General features: G+C 28.5%; 3 protein-coding genes across 5 annotated transcripts; 2 read left to right on the top strand and 1 right to left on the bottom strand.

The window, feature by feature from the left end:
- Positions 1-821: 821 nt before the first annotated feature.
- Positions 822-4,254, top strand: LOC131180868 (receptor like protein 21-like). Of its 3 annotated transcripts, XM_058148822.1 has the most exons (6): positions 822-1,237; positions 1,437-1,601; positions 1,699-1,773; positions 1,857-2,003; positions 2,127-3,077; positions 3,213-4,254. In XM_058148822.1, exons 1-6 carry the CDS (start codon positions 847-849, stop codon positions 4,133-4,135), a joined length of 2,652 nt encoding a protein of 883 aa, XP_058004805.1. In that variant the 5' UTR covers positions 822-846; the 3' UTR covers positions 4,136-4,254. The 3 variants fall into 3 exon arrangements, with proteins under 3 accessions (XP_058004805.1, XP_058004804.1, XP_058004803.1); XM_058148821.1 differs by having other exon boundaries at positions 1,446-1,601; positions 2,127-4,254; XM_058148820.1 differs by having other exon boundaries at positions 2,127-4,254.
- A 267-nt stretch (positions 4,255-4,521) lies between these two features.
- Positions 4,522-6,419, bottom strand: LOC131180870 (glycerol kinase-like). Its single transcript, XM_058148824.1, has 2 exons — positions 5,304-6,419; positions 4,522-4,955 (listed from the first exon to the last, which is right to left on the bottom strand). The coding sequence occupies exons 1-2, from the start codon at positions 6,402-6,404 to the stop codon at positions 4,707-4,709; spliced, it is 1,350 nt and encodes a 449-aa protein (XP_058004807.1). The 5' UTR covers positions 6,405-6,419; the 3' UTR covers positions 4,522-4,706.
- A 365-nt stretch (positions 6,420-6,784) lies between these two features.
- On the top strand, positions 6,785-13,105 carry LOC131180682 (receptor-like protein 14). Its single transcript, XM_058148041.1, has 4 exons — positions 6,785-6,788; positions 7,443-9,403; positions 10,349-10,945; positions 12,760-13,105. The coding sequence occupies exons 1-4, from the start codon at positions 6,785-6,787 to the stop codon at positions 13,066-13,068; spliced, it is 2,871 nt and encodes a 956-aa protein (XP_058004024.1). The 3' UTR covers positions 13,069-13,105.
- Positions 13,106-26,095: the final 12,990 nt, after the last annotated feature.

The following is a 26,095-nucleotide window of genomic DNA, read 5'->3' as shown; positions in this document are numbered from 1 at the left end:
TTCCATACCTTTGGGCTTGGGCCTAAGCTTCGCTATGTAGAAGACCCGACTTGGACAATGTTGACTAATACAATTAAATAAATTAAATTCTTTTAATTATTAAATTTAAATTTTTAAAAAATCAATTAAATTAAATTTTTGCCAAAATCAAGTTTTCAGAGCTTAACAAGTTTGAAGCAAATTTAATTTACAGATTTGTGACGGAGTCGGTCACGTCTAACGACAACCTGCTCCATTAATTATCTTCTGAAGTGAAGTGGCTTCAATCCATGGATGCTAAGGTTGCATTGTGGAGAAGATGACCAGACAGGTGGTTCTGCTTGCATCACTCGAAACAATTTCTCTGTTCACCCCAAGTCCTAATAATCCCAACCGCACCAAACCAAAAGCACCTTCAACTACGTCCATGGAAAAAGAAAGAAAGCAAATCTTACTGGCATTGAAAACGGAGATTGCATTAGAATGGACATGAACTAGAAAAACTAAAAGCCACTGAGAATTTTAGCACAATAATATATCATTATTATGCATTATCTAGTTTTTCTTGGAAAGATAGGGGTAAGCTATCGAGTCAAAATTGTCACACAGACATTTCAGCATCACTGCTCCCACACAAGTCACACAATTGATACAATGAAACAAAAATTTGATCAAAAAAGAAAGCTTGGAATAGTCAAGCCAGCCACAATAGTAAGTCAACTTGTCGTTGAATTTTAATACATTGATAGGCCTACAATATTTAATCTCCAGGTCCATGTAATCCAAGCAAGTGGGAAGCAATGGATGTGGATGATATATACTTACATGGATCAGTCGCATTAACCAAAACCAGGCTTGAAACACCAAATGGACTGGTTCTTGGTGAAAATTTTCTTCTTGGGCTTCGTAGTTTCACTCCAAATCCATGGCTACTACGGTTGCTTCGAAGAGGAGAGGTTGGCTCTCTTAGATTTCAAAGCATTTGTCCATTCCAATGGGGATGATGCAGACCTGCTGCTGCCTTCATGGATTCATGATAGAAGCAGTGACTGCTGTCGGTGGGAAAGAGTCACGTGCAACTCCACCACCGGTCACGTGATCAAACTCTCTCTCAATGATACGAGGCAAATAACTTTTGATGGTTATTATGAAGATATGAGTATTTGGTACCTTAACGTTTCTCAGTTTCAGCCTTTCAAGGAGCTTATAAGCCTTAATTTATCTTATAATGCAATAGCTGAGTTCATTGACAATGAAGGTATGTTTTGTTCTTATTTGATTTGTTTTATATCTAAAATATAATCATGAAGAAAATTCAGTAACACCTCGTACAGAGGAATCACTTCTCCAATAACTATAAAAGAGCTGCAAAAGAAAAGCAATATAATCCCATTTTTCTACGATATTTCTATGTTCTATGAATATAATTCTTAGAATCTGAAGATTACTGCTTCCAGAACTTGCAGATTCCAAAAGTTTTTCTAAACTGAACAAGCTAGAGCATATAGACTTAAGCTGGAACTTGCTTGACAAACAAGTGTTGAAGGTTTTGGGTAAATTCTCAGCCCTGAAATCATTGGACCTGCACAATAATTTTATAGCAGGTCAACTATCTGAGAAAGGTACGCGCATTTGCAAATTTACTGTGCTTTTTCTTTAATGCTTGGTCACCATGAAAATCAAGTTTAATAAGATTTCAATGAACTTAATTTGGAACAGATCTTGCTGAACTCTGCAACTTGAAGGTCCTTATTCTGCAATTCAATGAACTGAATGGAACTCTGCCAATTCGTTGTAATAAATTCTTCCATAAAATTTCTATTGTTATCCACAAGTATATGATTTCCAAAATTTTATTAGCATTCTTTTCTTGGTAGATTTGGGCAATTTCAGTAGTTTGGAAGTTTTGGACTTGAGCATTAACTATTTCACTGGGAGCATTCTACCAAACATAGGGCATCTGTCATCTCTCAGAGCTTTATCTGTGTCTAAAAATCAACTTAATGGCTCTTTACCAACTCAAGGTAATATTCCATGCAATATTTTTACGACGGTTAATTGTGTTTTTCGTTGTGAGAAAATTAGTTTGGGTGAAAGATAATGATCAGTCAGGCTACTTAGGATACAAGTTCTCAAATCTTTTTCAGGTTTGTGTCAACTGCAGAAACTTGAAGAAATGGATCTGAGTCAGAATTTCTTCCAAGGGACTCTTCCTCCATGCTTGAGCAACTTGTCATCTCTTAGACTATTAGATCTTTCAGCAAACCATTTCTCAGGAGAGATACCTTCATCTTTGGTATCTGGGATGACATCACTTGAGTACATTGATCTGAGTCATAATCTTTTCGAAGGTTTATTCTCCTTCAGCTCATTTTCTAATCATTCCAGACTTGAAGTGGTTCAGATTGTAAATGATAACGATAACTTTGAGGTGGAAACTGAATATTCTAGCTGGGTTCCACCATTTAAGTTAAAGGTCCTTCGACTGCCTCACTGTAATTTGAACAAGCTCTCCAACACTATTCCTACATTTCTCTTCTACCAGCATGAGTTGAGAATTCTTGATCTTTCTCACAATAATTTGACAGGGAGGCTTGACTGGCTGCTTGACAACAATACAAGACTTGAATTTCTATCCTTGAGGAATAATTCTTTCGTAGGTCAGCTTCATTTGCCACCACTTCGCAGTATGAACAGCCAGCGGATTGATGTATCAGACAATAAATTATATGGAAAAATTCAGGCAAACATAGGGCAGATGATTCCCTATGCAATTTATTTGAATTTATCCAAAAATTCTTTTGAAGGTAGCATTCCATCCTCAATTGGTGATTTGTTCTACTTAGAGCAACTGGACTTGTCTTTCAATAACTTCTCAGGAAAAGCACCAAAAGCACTGGTTGCCAATTTGGTTAATTTGCAGACTCTGAAGCTGTCAGCTAATAGATTTCGTGGCCAAATATTTTCAGCACACTTTAACTTGACTTGGATAGAGTTTTTGCACCTGGAGAACAATCAGCTTACAGGATCTCTTTCAAATGTGATCTTGAGAAGCTCTCAGCTTACCGTATTGGATATTAGCAACAACAACATCTCTGGTAATATTCCTATGTGGATAGGCAACATGATAAATTTGAGGACACTTGCAATGAGAAACAATCAATTGAAAGGTCCACTTCCATGTATTAATCTCCCATTCAGTTTTATAGACCTTTCTTACAATTATTTGACAGGATTAATACCTACTTGCTTGGAACTACAAAATACAATGGGTTTGTATTTGCAAGGGAACAAGTTCACAGGTTCAATACCAGAATCTATACTCAACTCTTCAACACTGTCAATCCTGGACATCAGAGACAATAATTTGTCTGGCAAGATTCCTGATTCAATAACTTCACTTCCCAATTTACAAGTTCTTTTGCTGAAAGGAAATCATCTGAGTGGTGTAATTCCAATTCAGTTATGTCAATTGAATCAAATAGGCTTCATGGATCTGTCTAACAACCTTTTTTCTGGGTCAATACCTCGGTGCTTCTACAACATCACTTTCAAGGAACCGTCGAATTACTATTCGTTTATTCCAGCATATTTTAAGCGTACAATTTATGAATATGGAAGCATCCTGCTGGATCAGTACGCAGTTTACGATCCAAATGATGGTTATACATATGAAAATGGTGCTATTGACTTCCTCACTAAAAGCGAGTCCCGATCCTATGAAGGTGACATACTGGATTTCAAGTCTGGATTGGATATGTCATCTAACAACTTCAGCGGTGAAATTCCGCATGAGCTAGGAAAACTAAGTCAGATTTTCGCATTAAACTTGTCTCACAATCAATTGGGAGGCTCTATCCCAAGAACTTTATCGAACCTAAGCCAAGTAGAGAGCTTGGATCTTTCTTATAACAACTTGAGTGGAGAAATCCCACCAGAACTCACTGATCTACACTTCCTGAAGTTCTTCAATGTGTCTCACAACAACTTATCAGGTAAAGTTCCAGCCATCAAACCACAATTTGGAACATTTGATAACAGCAGCTACGAAGGAAATCCGTTTCTATGTGGACTACCGTTGGTTAAAAGCTGTCGAGCTTTTGTTGCACCACAAAACTTGCAAGCATCTTCTTCAGATGAAGCTGGAAGAAATTGATAGAAAGTTGATTGTGAATTTTGCTGCACTGCAACTTTTGCCGCACCAAACATGTTATCAATTATCATCAAATTACTCTTAATAAGCACTTACTGGCAAACTATATTTGGTTTTTGTTACTTCTATGTTGCTATTTGGTTTTTGTTACTCTTCATAAGCAGTTTATGATCCATCGATTGATTTGGTGAAATAGTTTCTCCATCCACTTATCACTAAACTATTTAGTTATTCACCCTTAGAAGTAAAGGTTTAAATGTTTGTTTTATGGGGGTAAGCAAACAAGCTGTTGTCTACCAAGCGGTAAAGATTTCAGTTGAACACAAAATCTCCTTTGAACATAAGCCAAAAAGGCACGCAGGCAGAACAGAAAGTTTCTGTAGAATAAATTATCAAGAGGGAAAACAACCAACTAATCATATTTATTATTTCAGGGTCGATATAAACATAGACAGGAATTAACAATGTATCTATTAAGGATTAATCTCAGTCATTTAAATGGATAACTAAGGGCCAAGAAATAATTAAAAAAAGAAGAGAAGAAAAGGGACATAAAGCACCACCATGAATTTCTTCATATTGAAAGATCAGCCAAGCCAAAAGTTCGTTCCACAGCTTTGCACCAAGAATCCACCTTCTTCTTCCTTAGGTTTTCATCTATTAAGGGGCGGAAAATGGTATCCGTCATCTTAACCTTTTCTCCAGAAGCAAATATCTCCTCCTCTTTCCAAACCCCAACAGCCAAACCAGCAGCATAGGCCGCTCCAAGAGCAGTTGTCTCTATATCAGCTGGTCTCACAACTGGGCATCCCAACAAGTCTGCCTACAAACCATTAAGAAAACAAACAATAAGATTGTGGACTAAATCTAAATGACTAAGATTGGGCTCCATTTGCTAGGAGGAAAAAGCAAGAAATTTATATAAATATATTACACAACTACTGTTTTACAGTGCTGCGAAAAAAAAGTCAAAATGCAATTCAACTTTGTAAAACCAACAAAACCATGTTATCATTCTATAAAAGGGCTCTCCTTCTAGGCATAGCTGTAAGTTATTCACATCACTGATATATAGTTCAATTATATTATAATAATAATAATAATAATGATGATGATGATGATGATGATGATGATGATGATAGAGGAAAGAAAGAATGCACAGAGGTCAAACCTGAGATTGCATCAGAAGGTTGTTAACAGTTGCACCACCATCCACTCTAAGCAAGAACTCCCCCTTTGCATTCCTATGTTCACCTTTCTCCCCTGCATCTTTGTGCATTGACTCCAACACATCTTTAACTTGAAAACACATGCTTTCAAGTACAGCACGAGCAATGTGAGCCTTATTTGTAAACCTTGTGATCCCAATGCAAACCCCACGAGCATCATCACGCCACCATGGAGCAAACAGTCCATTAAAAGCAGGCACAAAATACACGCCACCAGTTGACTCAACCTGCTTTGCAAGTTCCTCAATCTCACTTGCACTACTAATTATCCCAAGACTATCTCTAAGCCACTGAACTGCAGCTCCAGCAATAGCAATGGAACCCTCTAAAGCATAATTAGTAGGTGCTTTTGGGCCAAGCTTAAAAGCCAGAGTGGTTAGAAGCCAATGCTTTGACTGAATTACATCCTCGCCGGTGTTGAGAAGTATGAAAGCACCAGTTCCATATGTGCTTTTGGCCTCACCCTTTCTACATGCTTGTCCTAACATTGCAGCATGCTGGTCACCAAGACATCCTGCAATTGGAAGACCAGTAACTGGCCACCCCTTCCCAACATTTCCAATAATCTCAGAGTTGCTTACAATTTTGGGCAGAATTCCAGCAGGAATTCCGAGGGTTTCCAATGTGGGTTTATCCCAATCAAGAGTTTTGATATTCATGAGCATAGTCCGAGATGCATTAGAGACATCAGTCACATGCAAGCCGCCCTTCACTCCACCAGTTAAATTCCAGATTAGCCAAGTATCTATAGTTCCAAACAGAGCATCTCCTTTTTCAATAGCCTGTTTAACAGCATCCACATTTTCCATCAACCATAGTACCTTTAATGCACTGAAGTAAGTACTTATTGGCAGACCACAAGTCTGAACAAAATGAGTTCTTCCTCCTGATAATTCTTTCTCCAATTTCCTTGGATGTAAAGGAAAAATAATCAGATCATTTATTTCTCCAATAACATTAATCAAATGCTTAGAAGAACAGTGGAATTCAAAACATAGTTGAAGAAATTTCAATAACAAAATATCAATAATCAAATCAGACATCAAGCAAAACCATTTTAGAATATATATATTCCCAAAAAGGCAAAATTGAGCAAATTGAGACCAATTACAATGAACCACGAACACCCAACTCCTAAATAGAAATAACAAAATAGCATCGAGAATAAGAATCAATGATAATCTTTTTATCATGAACCACAAGAAATGGAATTTGACCAAAACCCAAAAACAACCGCATCCTATATCATCTATCCTTAAAAAATAGCAAATAGATATATCAAAAGAACATATAAAAATAAACACTTAATTTATAATTAGCTAGGTGAATTAAAAAAATACACAACTAAATATTATATACAAATATTAAATATATTTTCAATTAATGATATCATATAAAAAAATAAGATTAATCTGCACATTATATGGGCTAGCATCTAGTTAAATATATTCTGGGTTACCAAATTGATTAATTAAAATTTTTTATTTTCTTTTAATTTTATCAATATTAATTTAATTAAATTATTAATATTGTTAACAATTTTAATCCATTTGTAAAACTTATATAACTATATCAATTAATAAATAAAAATATTACTTTTATTTATTTTAATTTAATAGTTAATAAAATATTTTTCTTGAAGAAATTTTATTAATTTTTGTAATAATTAAGCAATAAAAATATTAATTTAAAAAGAAACATTTATAAAAAAAAAATAATGCATGCTTTTATCATAATTAGTAAATGGTGAAAATTATATTTATTTTTTATGAAAATAGTTTTTTTAGGTTATATATACGTAAAAATTAAAAATTATATAAAAATACTTAAATATATTTTCAATGATGTCACTTATGAAATAATATTAATCCGCGCATTATACAGACTAACGTCTAGTTAAACATATTCTGGGTACCAAACTGATTAATTTAGCCTTCAAAATAAAATAAAATAAAATAAAATAAAAAATCCTACATTCTGACTTAATAAAATTTATCCATACTATTGAAAAATTATGGTTGACTAGCAAAATTGACAAGGTTATTCCAACATTTTATTGGCTTAGTATTTTCCGATTGTAGGATTATGCAAATTCAGAAGTCTCGTTGAGTTGGGACTCCGAGGAAATCGGTTTTCTGGCCCTCTTCTGGAATGTATTGGCAACTTGACCAACCTCCAAGTTCTTGATCTGTCATTCAATCAGTTGAGTGGCAACTTTCAATCTGTTGTTTCTAAACTCACATCCCTCAAGTATTTGCTTCTTTCTGGTAATGAGTTTGAAGGCTTATTCTCATTTTGCGCTTTGGCTAATCACTCTAAGCTTGAGGTATTTCTACTCTCTTCGGGAAGTAGGAGGTTAGAATTGGAAACAGAAAATCCTACATGCTTTCCTACATTTCAACTCAAGTACGTTGACTTGTCCAATTGCAACTTAAATGCGAGAACTAGAGCAATTCCTAGCTTTCTTCTCAACCAATATGACATACGCTTCATTGATCTCTCTCACAATATGCTGTTTGGGACGTTCCCCTCTTGGATCTTACAAAATAACTCCAAGTTACAAGTTATGAATTTGATGAACAACTCATTTACGGGAACTTTTCATCTACCAAATTACAAGCATGATTTGCTTAAGTTTGATATTTCGAGCAACAACATCACTGGTGTGCTGCCTAAGGAGTTTGGTTTGGTCCTCTCAAATCTATTATATATAAACATGTCAAGAAATAATTTCAGCGGTAATGTTCCTTCTTCAATTAGTGAGATACAAGAACTAAATACTCTGGATTTATCCCATAATAAACTCTCAGGAGAGTTGCCGGAAAGTCTATTTGCAAATTGTACCAGTTATTGTACACTGATTCTATCAAACAATAATCTTCAGGGGAACATTTTTCCTCAAAATATGAACTTGAGAAGCTCGATGACATTGGATATGAAAAACAACAACTTTAGTGTGATGACAGGCGTAGACTTCTTGGACAGCTCTTTGCTATCCTTTTTGGACATATCCAATAATAAGGTATCGGGTCCATTTCCCAGACAACTATGTAATATGAGTAGTCTTGGATTTTTAGACCTCTCAGAAAATAGGTTATATGGGCCTATGCCTTCTTGCTTCAATGCTTCATTATTACGCTTCCTGTTTTTAAAAAAGAACAGTCTAAATGGATCCATACCCCATGTGCTTCTTAGAAGTCCTAAGTTAGTGGCACTTGATGTGAGGGATAATAGTTTTTCTGGAAATATTCCATCTTGGATCAGTCAGCTCTCTGAATTGCGTGTGCTTTTATTGGGAGGTAATGAATTGCATGGCAGTATTCCTAATCAGCTGTGTGAATCAAGAAATGTGAGTATCATGGATCTTTCAAGTAATTTACTTTCAGGTTCCATACCTTCATGTTTTAATAATATATCTTTTGGGAATAATATATCATTTAGAATGATGGGAGTCAATTATTTTTACTCTATGAATGGACAAATTGAGATCATTTGTGCTCCAATAGATGGTACTATTTACCAGTATCTGCCTTGTGTATATTGGGATTCTTCAGAATATGTGGAAGTGGAATTTGCAATGAAATATAGATACAACTCTTATAGGGGTGATATTATCAACTTGATGGCAGGAATAGATTTATCATGCAATGAGTTAAGTGGTAGAATTCCTCAAGAAATTGGAGACCTGCATGGAATTCGGTCATTGAATTTGTCTAACAATCACTTAACAGGATCTATACCAGTCAGTTTTTCAAATTTAAGGAATTTAGAGAGCCTAGATCTTGGCAACAACAGTTTGAATGGTGAAATTCCTAGTGAACTAGTTATGCTGACCTTTTTGGAAACTTTTAATGTTTCATACAACAATTTCTCTGGTAGAGTTCTTGATAAAGGGCAATTTGGGACTTTTGATGAAAATAGTTACAAAGGTAACCCCGGCCTTTGCGGACCACTCATTCATCGGAGCTGCAGTACTGATGAAACTCCACCACCATCACCATCTATTGATGTAGAAGAGGAAGATGAAGGTGGTATTGATATGGTGTGGTTCTATTGGAGTTTCTGTGCATCCTACGTCACAATTCTATTGGTGTTGGTAGCAATCCTCTGCATCAACAGGCATTGGTGCATGTTATGGTTTAACTTGGTTGATATTTGTATTAATTCAATTTCGGTTTGGCTCAACCAATAATCTGTCTAGTGTCTATGCAAAAATGTAGGCTTTTGCTAGTGCTTGAAGAATATGAGAGATCCATTGGTACGAATAATATTAGTCTATGTTAGTCATTGTAATAATTGAAATTTAAATTTCATTTCCATTACCAAAAATAGGATGTAAGATGCGTCAACATTGTTTTTTTTTTATTAATTGTTATTATCTTCATATAATATTTCTTTCTAATTATTTAAAATATTAAATTTTCTATAATAATATAAAGGCATTAAAGTAGGTCTTTCCTTATTACTAATAAATAAACAAGAAAAAGAAAATAGGTAAAGTATGTTTTATGTAGAATTAAACAGCTATACATCTAACGGCAGAAAGATCCAGTGGAAAGGGAATTGATTTCCTACTAAATAATTGAAAAAATAATAAAAAAATAATTTACTGTTCCTACTAAATTAAATAATTAAAAAAATAATATAAAAAATAAAAAAATTCACTGTTCTTTAGGAACAGTAAAAAAGTTGGCGGGCTGTTTTAAAAAAATAATATAAAAAATAAAAAAATTCACTGTTCCTTAGGAACAGTAAAAAAGTTGGCTGGCTGTTTTAAAAAAATAATATAAAAAATAAAAAAAATTCACTGTTCCTTAGGAACAGTGAAAAAGTTAGCTGCCTTAGTTATATATAATAATTGGATAATACATGTTAAATTTCTCCTAAAATTTATTAATAAAATATTTTTCTTATCGGAAAAAAAAAAAGGGTTATTACATATTTTTAATTTGCTCTCTAAATATGCGGCTTGAAAAGTCACGTGCAGTTGGATCTCCATCAGAATCAATTTTCTGGGCCTCTTCCAGAATGTATTGGCAACTTGACCAACCTTCGAGTCCTTGAGTCATCGTCCCAATGTAATAGTCGTCCTATTAATGAGATTGTACAGATTGGTGAGGTGGACGTTGTAGATGCTGGGCTCGAAGAAAGTGTGGCTCTTTCTCCTAGCAATGGCAGGCGCAACTCCCCTTTTGTCAACTCCCAATCCGAGGATCCCCTTGCATCTTTGCCAGTTTTTGGGCCTAATACAGAGAACCTCATGCTGTCTCCACTTAACCTTGGAAATTTAGAATTCTGCAGTCTGAATCGTAGCCCAACCTCCTCCTTATCTTTGGAACCAAATCCTCTAGCCCTTGTTCCCTACAAAAACCCAACCCATATTCCCCCTACAACCTGGTCTAAGAAGTTGCTTAAGCTTTCTGGGATTTCCGAACAAAGAAGGAAATGTAAATTGATCAATGATCTAATGGAATCTTGCCCCAAGTTGTATGAAGGGGGTAAAAGAAGAAAGGAGAGGAAGACTATTCAGAAAAAGCAATTGAAGGATCGAACATCTCCAGATCACTCCAAGAGCTTAAACCAGGTTTCCCCTTGCTCTCCTTCATATAGTGATATAAATCATGTCAATTCTCGCATTTGGAGCTCCAATCCTAAAAAAAGAGTTATGGAGATGTTCCTTTCAATGTTAGTGAGGAAGCTCATTAAATGTTAAAGCTTGGTAAAGACTTAGGGCTTTCTTTCTCTTAACCTGATGATGTCATGTTGGGGTTCTTGATTAAACAGATTAATGCTGACATCGAGTTGTGGAGGGACGCTATTTAATTATCTCTGTATTGGGATCTAGAGTTTTTGGTTTTCTTGATTCTCCTTTTATTTTGGGTATTTTGCCTTGTGCCTCGTGATTTTGCATTGATTTCCTGTGTAGTAGTTGGGTCGAATTCTGTTCATCGTTGGTTCCTTTTGTTAGTGGTTTTTTTCATGGTGCTTGCTTTTGATGTTCGTGTTCCAAGGATTGGTGCTATTGGTTTCCCTTTGTAGTTTGGTTTGGTTCCTCCCCTCTCTGTGTTCAAGGGCACCTTTTTTTTTTCATATCTTTAGTTGGTTCTCAAATTGTCGGGTTCTAATGTCTGGTTATGCGCCTCTTCTTGCTATTCTAACTTTTCGGTTCAGTGTTTTGTTTCTACTGCCTTTTTCACGATGCTAACGAGTTTCACTGTTGGTTCTATGGGATTTTGGCAATATGCTTTGCTTTGGCAAGGCATTGTAAATCAGTGATTTAGCCTATAATTATGGTGCAAGTCAAAACATATATTCTGCCTATAATCATGATCCTTAATTTATGTAAATTTCCTAGATTAGTTCCTTTGTATAGGATTTTCTTATTTTAGCTATTCAGTACACCGTATATAAATAGGATCTTTGTATACATTAGGACACACGGTTGTTTTGACAACTCTTTTATGAAATACCAATATTAGCAATTATCAAGTGTACATGGTATCAAAGTGTGGTTTTGCTTTGATCCTTGAAGAGTCATTTTAAGACAATTCTGATTGTCTCACTTTCAGCATCAATAGCACCCCTGGTGATTGCTTGCTTCACAGTGCAAGAATTGCTGAATCTGCTTCCTTTGGTTTCTCCACTCCAAGTGTGATCCAAGTGTGATCTGTACCTTGCTTCTTGTAATTCTATGGATTGTGATAAATCTGATACAATAGCTGTTAAGTTTAATGGGAGGAACTATTCCCTATGGGAATTTCATTTTCGTATTTTTATTGAAGGCAAGGAACTTTTGAATGTTTTGGATGGTTCATTAAAAGAGCCTACAAATGATAAAGAAAAAGCAAAATGGAGAGTCAATAATGCTTGAGTTAGTACTTGGATTTTAAATTCAGTTGAGCAAGACATAGCTTTAAGCTTGAGACCTTTTAGTACTGCTAATGAAATTTGGGTCCACTTACAGAAGTTATATTCTCAACCAAATCATGCTAGATTGTTTGAAATAGAATATGAAATTGCTGGAATTAATCAAGATGATAGGGATGTAGGACATTTCACTCTGAACTCATAGGATTATGGACTGAACTTGATATGGTTTCTATGAGTCTTGTTGACAAATCAGCTTATGCAGATTTAAAGAAAGAAAGGGACAGAAATAGGGTGCTGCAATTTCTTGTGAAGCTTAGGCCAGAATTTGAGAATATAAGAGCCACTATAGTCAATCTTGGGATCACAGATTTTGATTCAGTTTTGGGAGAGATACTTCGAAGGAAACTCGGCTGCAAACTCAAGCTAATTTAGATGCAAAACTAATAATGTTGATACTATCTTTTTTGCTTCTTGTAGTAGACCACCAATGAAGAAAATGACTAGGAAAAATGGAACTGTTCAATGTAGATTTTGTGGAGAAATGTGGCATATACAGTCTCATTGCAAGAAGAGGAATGTGTGCAATTACTGAAGAAGAAGGGACATGTGATACTTGAGTGTCGTCTCCTGCAAAGGAACAAACACAACCAAGCTGCCTTATTCACTTCAAATGGACCTGCAGAGCAAGAAGTGCCCAATACCACTAGTATCAATCTCACTCAAGATGCTATACAACAAATGATTCAATCTACTTTACAATCAGCTCTTCTAGGTGCTATATCCTCTGCTTTCTCCGCTGCTGGTTTATTAGGTAGAAAAACTCAATCATCTCCTTAGTTTCTTGATTCCGGAGCCTTTAATCATGTCTAGTAAAAAACAATTTTTTTCTAAACTTCAACCATGCTCACTAAAACAAGGAGCACGATGGAACATTAGTTCAGAATGGAAAATTTCTTAACGTATGGAAAGGTAAAATGGGTCCCTTTGAGTGTCCAAATTTAATCTAGTCAATTGAATCCAATCAATCTTTAATTATTTTAATTTACATTACATCTAAAATAATTTATAAAATTAAAAATTTATTTGAATGTACTATTTAATTTAAAAATGACTCGTTTGAATTAATTAAATTAACTCAAATTTTAACTTAATAAACAAATAAATGATAAACAATTTGATAATCCAGCTCATCCTCAAATTGAAAAAATTTTAATTATTAAATTGTCTCAATTTAAAATAAACCAAAATCATTAATTTTATTGCAAAATTAAGTTTGATATGGTTATTATTGATTTAATACAGACTTTTAATTCAGTTTAAAATTTTCGAGAATCGTCTATCCCTATAATAATAATAATAATAATAATAATAATAATTTTATTATAATTTTTAAGATATTAAATTTTCATTCAATCTAATTATAAGATATTAATATTATATTTTAAATTTTTATAATATTTTATTATTTATGTTTTATATATTAACCCAAAAAAAAAATTTATACATGCGCTTTATATAAAAATTTATACGAAAATTAATTAAACTTATTTATATAAAGCGTATTACAATAATATACATGCTCCACTTGTTTTTTTAATATATTTTCTTATGTTAATCAAATCTGATATACATATTTAGTATATTTTAAGAAATTAAAAAATATATTTATTTCAGAATCAAACGAGATAGCTCTTATTATAATCTCTTATTATAATACTTACAAACTAATGCTAGAATTTGGACCTTTATTAAGGGATGAGGTTAGCGTGAAAATTTGATTAATCAAATCAAATATTTAAATAATTAAATTTTTTTATACATTTAAAATATTAATCAAATTGAATTGAAATTGAATGGTTAATTGAATATAATTGTATTGAAATGTTGTATTTGATTATTTAGTTTAACAAAAAAAATATACTTGATATTAATTTATAAATTTATAATTTAAAATAAAACTATAGTTATATACTATTAATAAAAATAATTTAATATTATTAATAAAAAAAATAAAAATATTATAATTTATATTATTAATTAAATAAATTTAGTTAATCCTATTATCATTTAAAAAGTAATTAAATTGATAATAAAAAAATTGAAGTTTTTAGAAAATATATTTTAAATTAAATTATTTATTATTAAAATAAAATTTAATTTTTTTTATTATAATCGAATGATTCATGCATTCAAGATGAGGTTGATGAAAACAACGACTTGATCAAATCAATTATGGACTATTGCACTTATAGGGAGCATGAAAGTCCTCCTGCAGGACCATAATTTTAAAAACATCGCAATTAAATAAAACTTATCTGTTTCTTTGTAAAGACTAAAAACTTAGTGATTTAATCAAACGAGCTGAACTAAATGACATGGAAATTGAAGATATAGCAGGCCCACACCCTGATTCGCGAATCTGATGAAGGGTAATCAAGATTTTCCCGTTGAGTAGAAAACCTAGGTCAACTTAGGTTGGATCTTGAAGAATTTGTTCAGAGTGGCATTTATCGAAAATCTCCAACTAAATCAGCTTCTGGTGGGACAGACAAATACAAATTTATCTTGACTATTCCATTCGGAGGGTCACCCCAAGTTAACGTATAAGCATAACCTTCCAGTCAGAAACAGATGAAAGAGCGAATTTTCCAAAGAAAATGACAAGGAATGCTAAGATGATATTGTCGTGTGAATTTATTCACTGTTCAGCTTAAAATATGCGACTCAATGGAGCATTTCTTTTCATAAATCAAGCAAGGACTGGGTCATATAATTAAAGAGGTTTCTCATGTAGAGGAACTGTCACATTTAAAGCTATCTAGAATCCTCAACTACTCGCATTAATTTGCACAGATGGAAGTTCCTGCGGTGGATTTAATGCCAACAACCAAGAAACTTACAGGGAGAGGGAGATGGGGTTTTGCATGTGAAGTTAATAAATGAGACAACAGAGGCTGGCAGTTAATCAATTTTTTTAAAAAATGTGTATTTATATTATGTTAACTTTATATATAATATTTAAAAAAGATGTGGGAGGGAGATGGGGTTTTGCATGTGAAGTTAATAAATGAGACAACAGAGGCTGGCAGTTAATCAATTTTTTTAAAAAATGTGTATTTATATTATGTTAACTTTATATATAATATTTAAAAAAGATGTGGGGCGAAGGCTTACTTAAATGCTTAGTCTTTTTCTATTTCTTTTAATTTTAATATATTAATTAAAAAAAAAATTTGGAGAACTAGGGCCTTTATGAGGTATGTGCTGGGTTCGACTCTATCTATATGTACAGGTTACCAAATTAGATATTTGATTCTTTATAAGACAATCATACTACACATGATGTTGTTGCTAAGAAATCAATGAGTTACAAAAATGATGGCCTACAAAAACACATTCAAACGTCTCTGTAAATACGTTTCAGTGAATAAAGTTATTGAAAACGTGAGTTGTTGATAATAAATTAATAAATCATTAAAATGACTGTATTTAAATTTAGTTCAATTTAATTATAAAATATTAATATTATATTTTCAATTTTTATAATATTTTATTTTTTTTATATATTAACCTGAAAAAAAAATTTTAATCCACCACCGTTGATCAAGTCAATACCACAATTTTAAACACATCACACTCAAATAGAACTTACCTATTTCTTTGTGAAGAATTAAAAAAAAAATTCCAAGTCTACTACCAATTCGCTTTTGATTTAATTTTTTTTTTTCATTTTTTAAACCAGTCAATAATTACCTAAAATTTATTATTTTAAGTTGAAATTTAAGTAAAAACATTTGAGTCATCTGATGATTAATACAAGTCATTCCAAACTATAAATTGACATATTACACCAAATTACACTCTTTTTATGTTCTTTTTAAATTGAATTTGACTAAATTTAGTCGTCTAGTCCCACAATTTAATTAGTTTGATTTGAACTGTCAACTAAAAAAAATAAATAGTACATGTATTTTATATTTTTTAATTATATATTTATTATGAAAATTATAAATAAAAATTAGGAAAATTAATTAAATTTATTTATATAAAGCATATCACAATAATATACCTGCTTCGCTTATTTTTTTAATATATTTTCTTATGTTAATCAAATCTGATGTATATTTAGCATATTTTAAAAAATCAAAAAAATATATTTATTTCAGAATTAAACGAGATAGCTCTTATTATAATCTCTTGTTATAATACCTACAAACTAATACTAGAATTCAGACCTTTATTAAGGGATGAGGTTAGCGTGAGCATTTGATCAATCAAATCAAATATTTAAATAATTAAAATTTTTTATATATTTAAAATATTAATCAAATTGAATTGAAATTTAATGGTTAATTGAATATAATTGTATTGAAAAGTTCTATTTGATTATTTAGTTTAACAAAAAAAAAATTTGATATTAATTTATAAATTTATAATTAAAATAAAACTATAGTTATATGTTATTAATAAAAATAATTTAATATTTAATATTATTAATAAAAAATTATAATTTATATTATTAATTAAATAAATTTAGTTAATGCTATTATCATTTAAAAGGCAATTAAATTGATAATAAAAAAAATGAATTTTTTAGAAAAATATATTTTAAATTAAATTATTTATTATTAAAATAAAAATTAATTATTTTTTTATTATAATCGAATAATTCGTGCATTCTAAATGAGGTTGATGAAAACAAAGACTTGATCAAATCAATTATGGACTATGACACTTATAGGGAGCATGAAAGTCCTCCTGCAGGACCACAATTTTAAAAACATCACACTCAAATTAAACTTCTATGTTTCTTTATAAAGACTAAAAAAAAAAATTGCAAGTCTACGGTTAGTCATTCAACATTATATTAATTTCTAGGCAACTTCGTAACCCATCTTAATCTCATAAACCTTCTTGTATACGTTTTTCAAATTGATGTTTTGAACTTTCAAAATATAAAAGCCTTGGCGTGAGGGATTATGTTGTTCCACATCGATTTGAGATAAAAATTTTTTTGTTAAATATAAAAATTTTGGCAAACCTCATCCCTCAAATTAGCTTTTAAAATAAATTAGAATGGGATAAGAGTATCCGTATGCAGAGGCGGACACATGGTTGAATGTTGGGGGACCAAAATTTAAAAGTTATGTAATTATTATAATTAATAAAAATTTACAAATTACACTTTTGTAAAAACAATGTAATTTATATATTTTTAATAAATCATATATTTTATTTATTATAGATGGTTTTCATATATATATATATAAATAATATATATATATATATATATATATATAATTTTTTATTACAAATGCAATCAATTAAAATAAATAATATAAATTTTACAATATTCATATAAATAGACTATTACCTAAGCCTTCCTAGAGCCACCACCTAATTAAATTTACTTGTGCGTATACCTTAAATTAAAAAGTTTTTGCAATATAATATTTTGAATACTTATACTAATTGATTATACTTTATCAATCAGTATCCAACTATATATTATAAAAAAGATTGTCAAATCGATTATAAATTAAAGTATAAAAACCATAAATTTATTGAGGTATTTTATTCAATACGTTGAAAACGAAAATAAAAGGAGAAAAATAAATTAAAAAATGCAAATTTGGTGTTAAAATAATAACAATATAACTATTTATGAAATAATAATACCTAAAATTTTGAAATATTTGAATCTCAATTAAAATGATTAAATACTTTTCTAATTAGCTATATAAAATTACAAATCTTTAACTATAAATCATAGTTAGAAATTATAGGTCAAAATCCAAATCAATTTAAAAAAAAAAAGTGTATTTATATTATTTTAACTTTATATATAATATTTAAAAAAATGTGGGGCGAATACTCACTTAAATGCTTAGTCTTCTCCTATTTATTTTAATTATAATATATCAATTTTAAAAAAAAAAATATTGAGGGGACTAGGGCCCCCTAAGGCATGTGTTGGTTTTGTCCGTGTCTATATGATAAGTTGCTGAATTAGCTATTTGATTCTTCAAAAAACAATCGTATCACACATGATGTTGTGAATAAATTTATTGAAAATATGAATTATTGATAAGAAATTAATGAATTATTAAAATGATTGTTTATAAAAAAAAGATTTAAATATCTCAGTCAATACGTGTATATGAATAAAGTTGTTGAAAATATGATAATACCACTTTCTTTTGGAAAATTTGAGAGGATATAACATACCACTTGCCATTAATTATTGATTGACAGTCAATACTTAGTATAAAATCTTACACTCTTCCAAAAAAAGACTAAACTTCAAAACATAATATCCCATCATAAAATTTTATATTTTCTACTATAATATTTATAAAAATAATTTAATTTGGATATTATATTATTGTAAATATTAAAAAAAATGAACAATATAGTATCGCAAATCAATTTTTCATGCATTAAATTTATGTCTTTATTTAATCAAACCAAACTCTATCATCAAAATACAAATATTTTCATGATTTTAATTAATTAATATATATATATATATATATAATTTTTAATCAAATTTAAATATAACATCATACCATTAAAAGATTTTTTTTAAAGCCCTTGTATAAAAATAAAATATTTTAATAGTAATGTAGCATCATTATTTTATATTTTCTACTATAATATTTGTAAAAATAATTTAATTTGGATATTATATTATTGTAAATATTAAAAAAATAAACAATATAGTATCACAAATCAATTTTTCATGCATTAAATTTATGTCTTTATTTAATCAAACCAAACTCTATCATCAAAATACAAATATTTTCATGATTTTAATTAATATATATATATATATATATATATATATATAATACTTTTAAAATCTTGAAATATAATTTTTAATCAAATTTAAATATAACATCATACCATTAAAAGATTTTTTTTTAAAGCCTTTGTATAAAAATAAAATATTTTAATAGTATTGTAGCATAATTATTTCCTCATTCATTAATGAAAAATGAAATTAAATCCTCGTATGTACTAAATATTTAACTTTATTTAATTGGATTCGATTTCAGATAACTGAAATATTAAATTCAAATTCTACTTAAACACAATACAAATGTTATATAACAAACTTAAATTCGTCGTAATAAAATTTGATCGAATGAAATATTTAAAAATATTCACCGATTATCATCTCACCTGCATTCTACAATCATTTCATAAATGCTATAATTAAAAAAAAAAAATAGAATACACGACACAATTATTAGAAACAAAATCACCCGTGAAAATTGAATTAACAAATAACTCCTCAAGGGGATTTAATTTCCTTGATACGTGGTCAACAAGTAGAGAGCACAACCCGTCGTAGGGGATGGGCGAATTTGCTTGCAGTGAGTGATGCGCTAAATCTAAGAGCACGATGGAACATTAGTTCAGAATGGAAAATTTCTTAACGTATGGAAAGGTAAAATGGGTCCCTTTGAGTGTCCAAATTTAATCTAGTCAATTCAATCCAATCAATCTTTAATTATTTTAATTTACATTACATCTAAAATAATTTATAAAATTAAAAATTTATTTGAATGTACTATTTAATTTAAAAATGACTCGTTTGAATTAATTAAATTAACTCAAATTTTAACTTAATAAACAAATAAATGATAAACAATTTGATAATCCAGCTCATCCTCAAATTGAAAAAATTTTAATTATTAAATTGTCTCAATTTAAAATAAACCAAAACCATTAATTTTATTGCAAAATTAAGTTTGATATGGTTATTATTGATTTAGTACAGACTTTTAATTCAGTTTAAAATTTTCAAGAATCGGCCATCCCTATAATAATAATAATAATAATAATTTTATTATAATTTTTAAGATATTAAATTTTCATTCAATCTAATTATAAGATATTAATATTATATTTTAAATTTTTATAATATTTTATTATTTATGTTTTATATATTAACCCAAAAAAAAAAAATTTAAATCCACAACTGTTGATCAAGTCAATATGACACACATGCATGAAAGGTCCTCCTGCAGGACCACAATTTCTTTGTGAAGACTTAAAAAATATTCCAAGTCAACTACTAATTTGCCTATGACTTAATTTTCTTATTAGCATTCTTTATTTCATATATTTTTTGAAGGCTTTACTCATTCAACATTATCTTAGCAAATTAAATGATTATTTCAATAGTTTATGGTATCTTAAATATTAATCGTAATTTGACAACTTAAATCATTTAAAATGTTTGATCTCATTTTAAAATAATTCAATAAAAAACTTTAAAATTACGTAATATTTTTTTCAATCAGCCAATAATTATGTAAAATTTATTATTTTAAGCTGAAATTTAAGTAAAAATATTTAAGTTATCTGATGATTAGTCTTAAGTCGCCCTACACCGTGAATTGACATATTACACCAAATTGCACTCTTTTTACGTTCCTTTTCAAAGTCCATTATATAAGGTTTGGCCATGGCATGGTTAAGAATTAAATTAGATAATTAGCCCAATTAAACTCGAGATGAGAATTTATTGTTAATTTTCACTTTAATTTAGACTGAAACTATCTAAGGTAATTAAGGTGTTGGTCTCAATCACTTTCTCTCTTAAATTTTAAATTGAATCTGACAAAATTTAGTCATTTAACCCCACAATTTAATTAGTTTAATTTGAGCTGTCAATTAAACAAAAAATGAATAATGCACTTACCTCAATTAAGAATGAATAGTGGATTATTTTATATTTTTTAATTATATATTTATTATGAAAAATTATAAATAAAAATTACGAAAATTAATTAAACTTATTTATATAAAGCGTATTACAATAATATACATGCTCCACTTATTTTTTTAATATATTTTCTTATGTTAATCAAATCTGATATACATATTTAGTATATTTTAAGAAATTAAAAAAAATATTTATTTCAGAATCAAACGAGATAGCTCTTATTATAATCTCTTATTATAATACTTACAAACTAATGCTAGAATTTGGACCTTTATTAAGGGATGAGGTTAGGATGAGCATTTGATTAATCAAATCAAATATTTAAATAATTGAATTTTATATGCATTTAAAATATTAATTAAATTGAATTGAAATTTAATGGTTAATTGAATATAATTGTATCGAAATGTTCTATTTGATTATTTAGTTTAACCAAAAAAAATATACTTGATATTAATTTATAAATTTATAATTTAAAATAAAAATATAATTATATATTGTTAATAAAAATAATTTAATATTTAATACTATTAATAAAAAATAAAAATATTATAATTTATATTATTAATTAAATAAATTTAGTTAATCCGATTATCATTTAAAAAGTAATTAAATTGATAATAAAAAAAATTGAAGTTTTTAGAAAATATATTTTAAATTAAATTATTTATTATTAAAATAAAATTTAATTTTTTTTTTATTATAATCGAATGATTCATGCATTCAAGATGAGGTTGATGAAAACAAGGACTTGATCAAATCAATTATGGACTATTACACTTATAGGGAGCATGAAAGTCCTCTTGCAGGACCACAATTTTAAAAACATCACAATTAAATAAAACTTATCTGTTTCTTTGTAAAGACTAAAAAAAAATTGCAAGTCCACGGTTAGTTCGCCTATGATAACATCCTCCACTTCTTGTTGAAGTCTATACTCAGTGGACATTATACTAATTTCTAGGCAATTTCATAGCCTATCTTAATCAAACCATCTTGTATACGTTTCTCAAATTGATGTTTTGAACTTTCAAAATATAAAGACTTGGGTGTAAGGGAATACGTTGTTCCACATCAATTTTGGATAAAAAAAACTTTGTTAAATAAAAAAATTTTGGCAAACGTCATCTCTCAAGCTAGCTTTTAAAGTACGTTAAACCTAATCTATTTTTTTCTATATAGAATGGGATAAGAGTGTCCGTATGTAGAGGCGGATGCAGGGTTGAATGTTGAGGGACCAAAATTTAAAAGTTATATAATTATTATAATTAATAAAAATTTACAAATTACACTTTTATAAAAACAATGTAATTTATATGTTTTTAATAAATCATATATTTTATTAATTATAGATGGTTTTCAAATATATATATAAATTTTTATTATAAATGCAATCAATTAAAATAGGTAATATAAATTTTATAATATTCATATAAATAGACTATCAACTAAGCTTTCCGGCAGCCACCACCTAAATTCACTGGTACATATACCTTAAATTAAAAAGTTTTTGCAATATAATCTTTTGAATACTAGATTGATTATACTTTATCAACCAGTATCCAACTATATATTATAAAAAATATTGCCAATAAATTGCTTATAAATTGAAGCATAAAAACCATAAATTTTAAACATGTTGAAGATAAAAATAAAAAGGAAAAAATAAATTTAAAAAAATGTAAATTTTAATATTAAAAAGTAACAATATAACTATTTATGAAATAATAATGCCTAAAATTGTGAAATATTTGAATCTCAATTAAAATGATTAAATTCTATTCTAGTTAGCTATTTAAAATTACAAATCTTAAACTATAAATCATAGTTAGAAATTATAGGAATTGAGATTTAAGAACTATAAATCATATCAATTTAAAAAACAATGTGTATTTATATTATGTTAACTTTATATATAATATTTAAAAAAGATGTGGGCGAAGGCTTACTTAAATGCTTAGTCTTTTTCTATTTCTTTTAATTATAATATATTAATTTAAAAAAAAATTGGGGGGACTAGGGCCTTCTGAGGTATGTGCTGGGTTCGCCTCTGTCTATATGTACAAGTTACCAAATTAGATATTTGATTCTTTATAAGACAATAATACTACACATGATGTTGTTGCTAAGAAATCAATGAGTCACTAAAATGATGGCCTAAAAAAACACATTTAAACATCTCTGTAAATACGTTTCAGTGAATAAAGTTATTGAAAATGTGAGTTATTGATAAAAAATTAATGAATCATTAAAATGATTGTCTTTAAAAGAAGACTTAAATATTACAGTCAATACGTGTATATGAATAAAATTATTGAAACTGTGACAATATCACTTTCTTTTGGAAATTTTGAGAAGGTATAACATACCACTTGTCAATACTTAGTATAAAGACTTGCACTTTCAAAATAAAGACTAAACTTGGAAACATAATATTTTATCATAAAATTTTATATTCTACTATAATATTTGTAAAAACTAATTTAATTTGGATATTATATTATTGTAAATATTAAAAAAATAAACAATATAGTATCACAAATCAATTTTTATGCATTAAATTTATTTCTTTATTTAATCAAACCAAACTCTATCATCAAACTACAAATATTTTCATGATTTTAATATATATATATATATATATATATATATATATATATATATATACACTAGCATACTTTTTAAATCTTGAAATATAATTTTTAATCAAATTTAAATATAACATCATACCATTAAGAGATTTTTTTTTAAAAAAAAGCCCTTGTATTTTAATCTTAAAAATAAAATATTTTAATAATAATGTAGCATCATTATTTCCTCATTTATTAATAGAGAATGAAATTAAATACTTACATGTACTAAATATTCAATCTTGTTTAATTGGGCATGATTTCAAATAATTTAAATATTAAATTCATATCCCAATAAAATTTAATCGCATGAAATACCTAAAAGTATTCACCGATTGCCATCTCATCTACGTCCTACAATAATTTCATAAATGGTATCATTAAAAAAGAAAATAGATTATGCCATGCAATTATCAAAAACCAAATCACCCATAACAATTGAATTTACAAATAACTCATCAGAAATCCTAGTTGAAGATTCATGCATTGTGCAGGGGGGTTCAATTCCCTTGATACGTGGTCAACAAGTGGAGAGCACAACCCGTCATGGGGGATGGGCGAGTTTTCTTGCAGTCAGCGTTGTGCTAAATCTAGGAGTGCGATGGAACATTGGTTAAGCATGAAAAATTTCTTAGCGTGTGGGAAGATAAATGGGTCCCTTTGGGTTTCTAAATTCAATCTAGTCAATTCATTCCCATCAATCTTTAATTATTTTAATTTACATTATATCTAAAATAATTTATAAAATTAAAAATTTATTTAAAAGCAATTTGATAATGTACTATTTAATTTAAAAATTACATGTTTGCATTAATTGAATTAACTTAAATTTTAATTTAATAAATAAATAAATAATAAACAATTTGATAATCCAGCTCATCCTCAAATTAAAAAAAAATAAAAAAAATTAATTGTTAAATTATCTCAATTTAAAATAAGGTAATAGGTGGCTTGCCCATCATCAACGTAGTTGACTTTAAGTCAACACAATTAAATTTCATTAGACTCTCACACCAATGATAATAATTATAATTTTTTAATTTTATTAATTATATGAAAATATAAAATATTATTTTATATTTTTATTTTAATTAATACTATAAAAATATAATAATTAAAATTACATTAGTGAAATTAAGCATTTGGCTTTTAATAAAATAACCATTCTCATTTTTATGTTTTGATTCCTTAGGTTAGAAAGAGGAATGATGATTCTTTTAGTCATAGTGAATTCCTTAATCTGTGAGAATGTGAATAAAAAAAAAAAAGTTTTTCAACACTCATAATAGAATCATTCTCATTCATTTTAATACCTAAATTAGTTTTTTCCTGATCAAATGGAGCCTAAATATTTTTATTGTTACATATCTATTTGTATAAAATACCCTCTAGAAATTATATGATACAACTGTAGTTTCATATATAATATTTATATATATAGTGATAAATAAATCATAAAATAATTAATAATTAATAATGAGTTCTACAAAATTAAATTTTATTTTTATCTTGAAAATATTTTTATAAATTTTAATTTATTTATTTGTTATTTTAACATATCATTTTATATATTAAATCTATATAAAATTACCATTTTAATATAAAATTTCTAATAATGTTGCCTTTGGACGGTTATTAAAAAAAAAAATTGCCCACTATCAATAGAGCTGACTTCAAGTCAACACAATTATATTAAGGAGCACATTTTCTTCTAATGAGCCAATTTGCTTCTACTACACCAAAGTTAAAGTTTCTTTCATTGAAAATTCTTGAAGAGTTAAGAATTAAAGGGCTAAGAATTGATAGGTTTGGATGAATAAAATTATTGAAAATTTGATAATATTATTTTCTATTTGAAAAATTTAAGAAGATATATATAATAAATTACTTTGCCCACTATCAAAGCAATTGACTTCAAGTTAACATGATTGTTGCATTAGGGATACGTTTCTTCTAATGATCCACCTAAAGTGTTACTTTCTAATTTTTAAAGATGATGTGAAATTTTATAACTTATTAATTAGTTTTACTTTTTCACATGAACATCAACAGTAGAAAAATTATATTCCAAATTAAAAAGCAGTAGAAAATTTATAAAATGGTGGACAATCCACTAAAAAATGAAAAAAAAAAAAAAGAAAATGAGGTGAAAAAAATCTGAATAATCCGCTGAAATTATTTAAAATTAAAAATTTCTAAGTAAATTAAGAATAATAAAAATTTTAAATTTTTTCTAATTTTATTTTTATTTAAAGTTTAAAAATTTTCAGATTCTCACACCACTATTTAATTCCTTTGCCAAGGAATTTTGTGAATTATTATTATTTATTTAATAATAATAATAATAATAAAAAAGTGTTGTGTGAAAATAGTTTTGTGTAAAATGTGATTAAATTAATTTTAATATTTTTAAATTAATATATTTAAAGTGATATTTTTTTAAAGCAACTTTAACCGTAATTTCAAATAGATACTATTTATTATTTAATAATGAAAG

Source organism: Hevea brasiliensis, chromosome 6 (genome assembly GCF_030052815.1).
Source record: "Hevea brasiliensis isolate MT/VB/25A 57/8 chromosome 6, ASM3005281v1, whole genome shotgun sequence".
Lineage (NCBI taxonomy): Eukaryota > Viridiplantae > Streptophyta > Magnoliopsida > Malpighiales > Euphorbiaceae > Hevea > Hevea brasiliensis.
This window is presented reverse-complemented; position numbering and strand designations above follow the sequence as displayed.

Bases quoted from the DNA above. Each gene is read 5' to 3' on its own strand.
- LOC131180868 (XM_058148820.1), top strand. From the start codon at position 847: ATGGACTGGTTCTTGGTGAAAATTTTCTTCTTGGGCTTCGTAGTTTCA. The intron at 1,238-1,436 runs GTATGTTTTGTT...TACTGCTTCCAG, and splicing joins TGAGTTCATTGACAATGAAG to AACTTGCAGATTCCAAAAGT. The intron at 1,602-1,698 runs GTACGCGCATTT...AATTTGGAACAG, and splicing joins AGGTCAACTATCTGAGAAAG to ATCTTGCTGAACTCTGCAAC.
- LOC131180870 (XM_058148824.1), bottom strand. From the start codon at position 6,404: ATGTCTGATTTGATTATTGATATTTTGTTATTGAAATTTCTTCAACTA. The intron at 4,956-5,303 runs GTTTGACCTCTG...AATGGTTTGTAG, and splicing joins ACCTTCTGATGCAATCTCAG to GCAGACTTGTTGGGATGCCC.
- LOC131180682 (XM_058148041.1), top strand. The intron at 9,404-10,348 runs GTGTGGTTCTAT...AGTCACGTGCAG, and splicing joins ATGAAGGTGGTATTGATATG to TTGGATCTCCATCAGAATCA. The intron at 10,946-12,759 runs GTTTCCCCTTGC...TGTTCAATGTAG, and splicing joins ACTCCAAGAGCTTAAACCAG to ATTTTGTGGAGAAATGTGGC.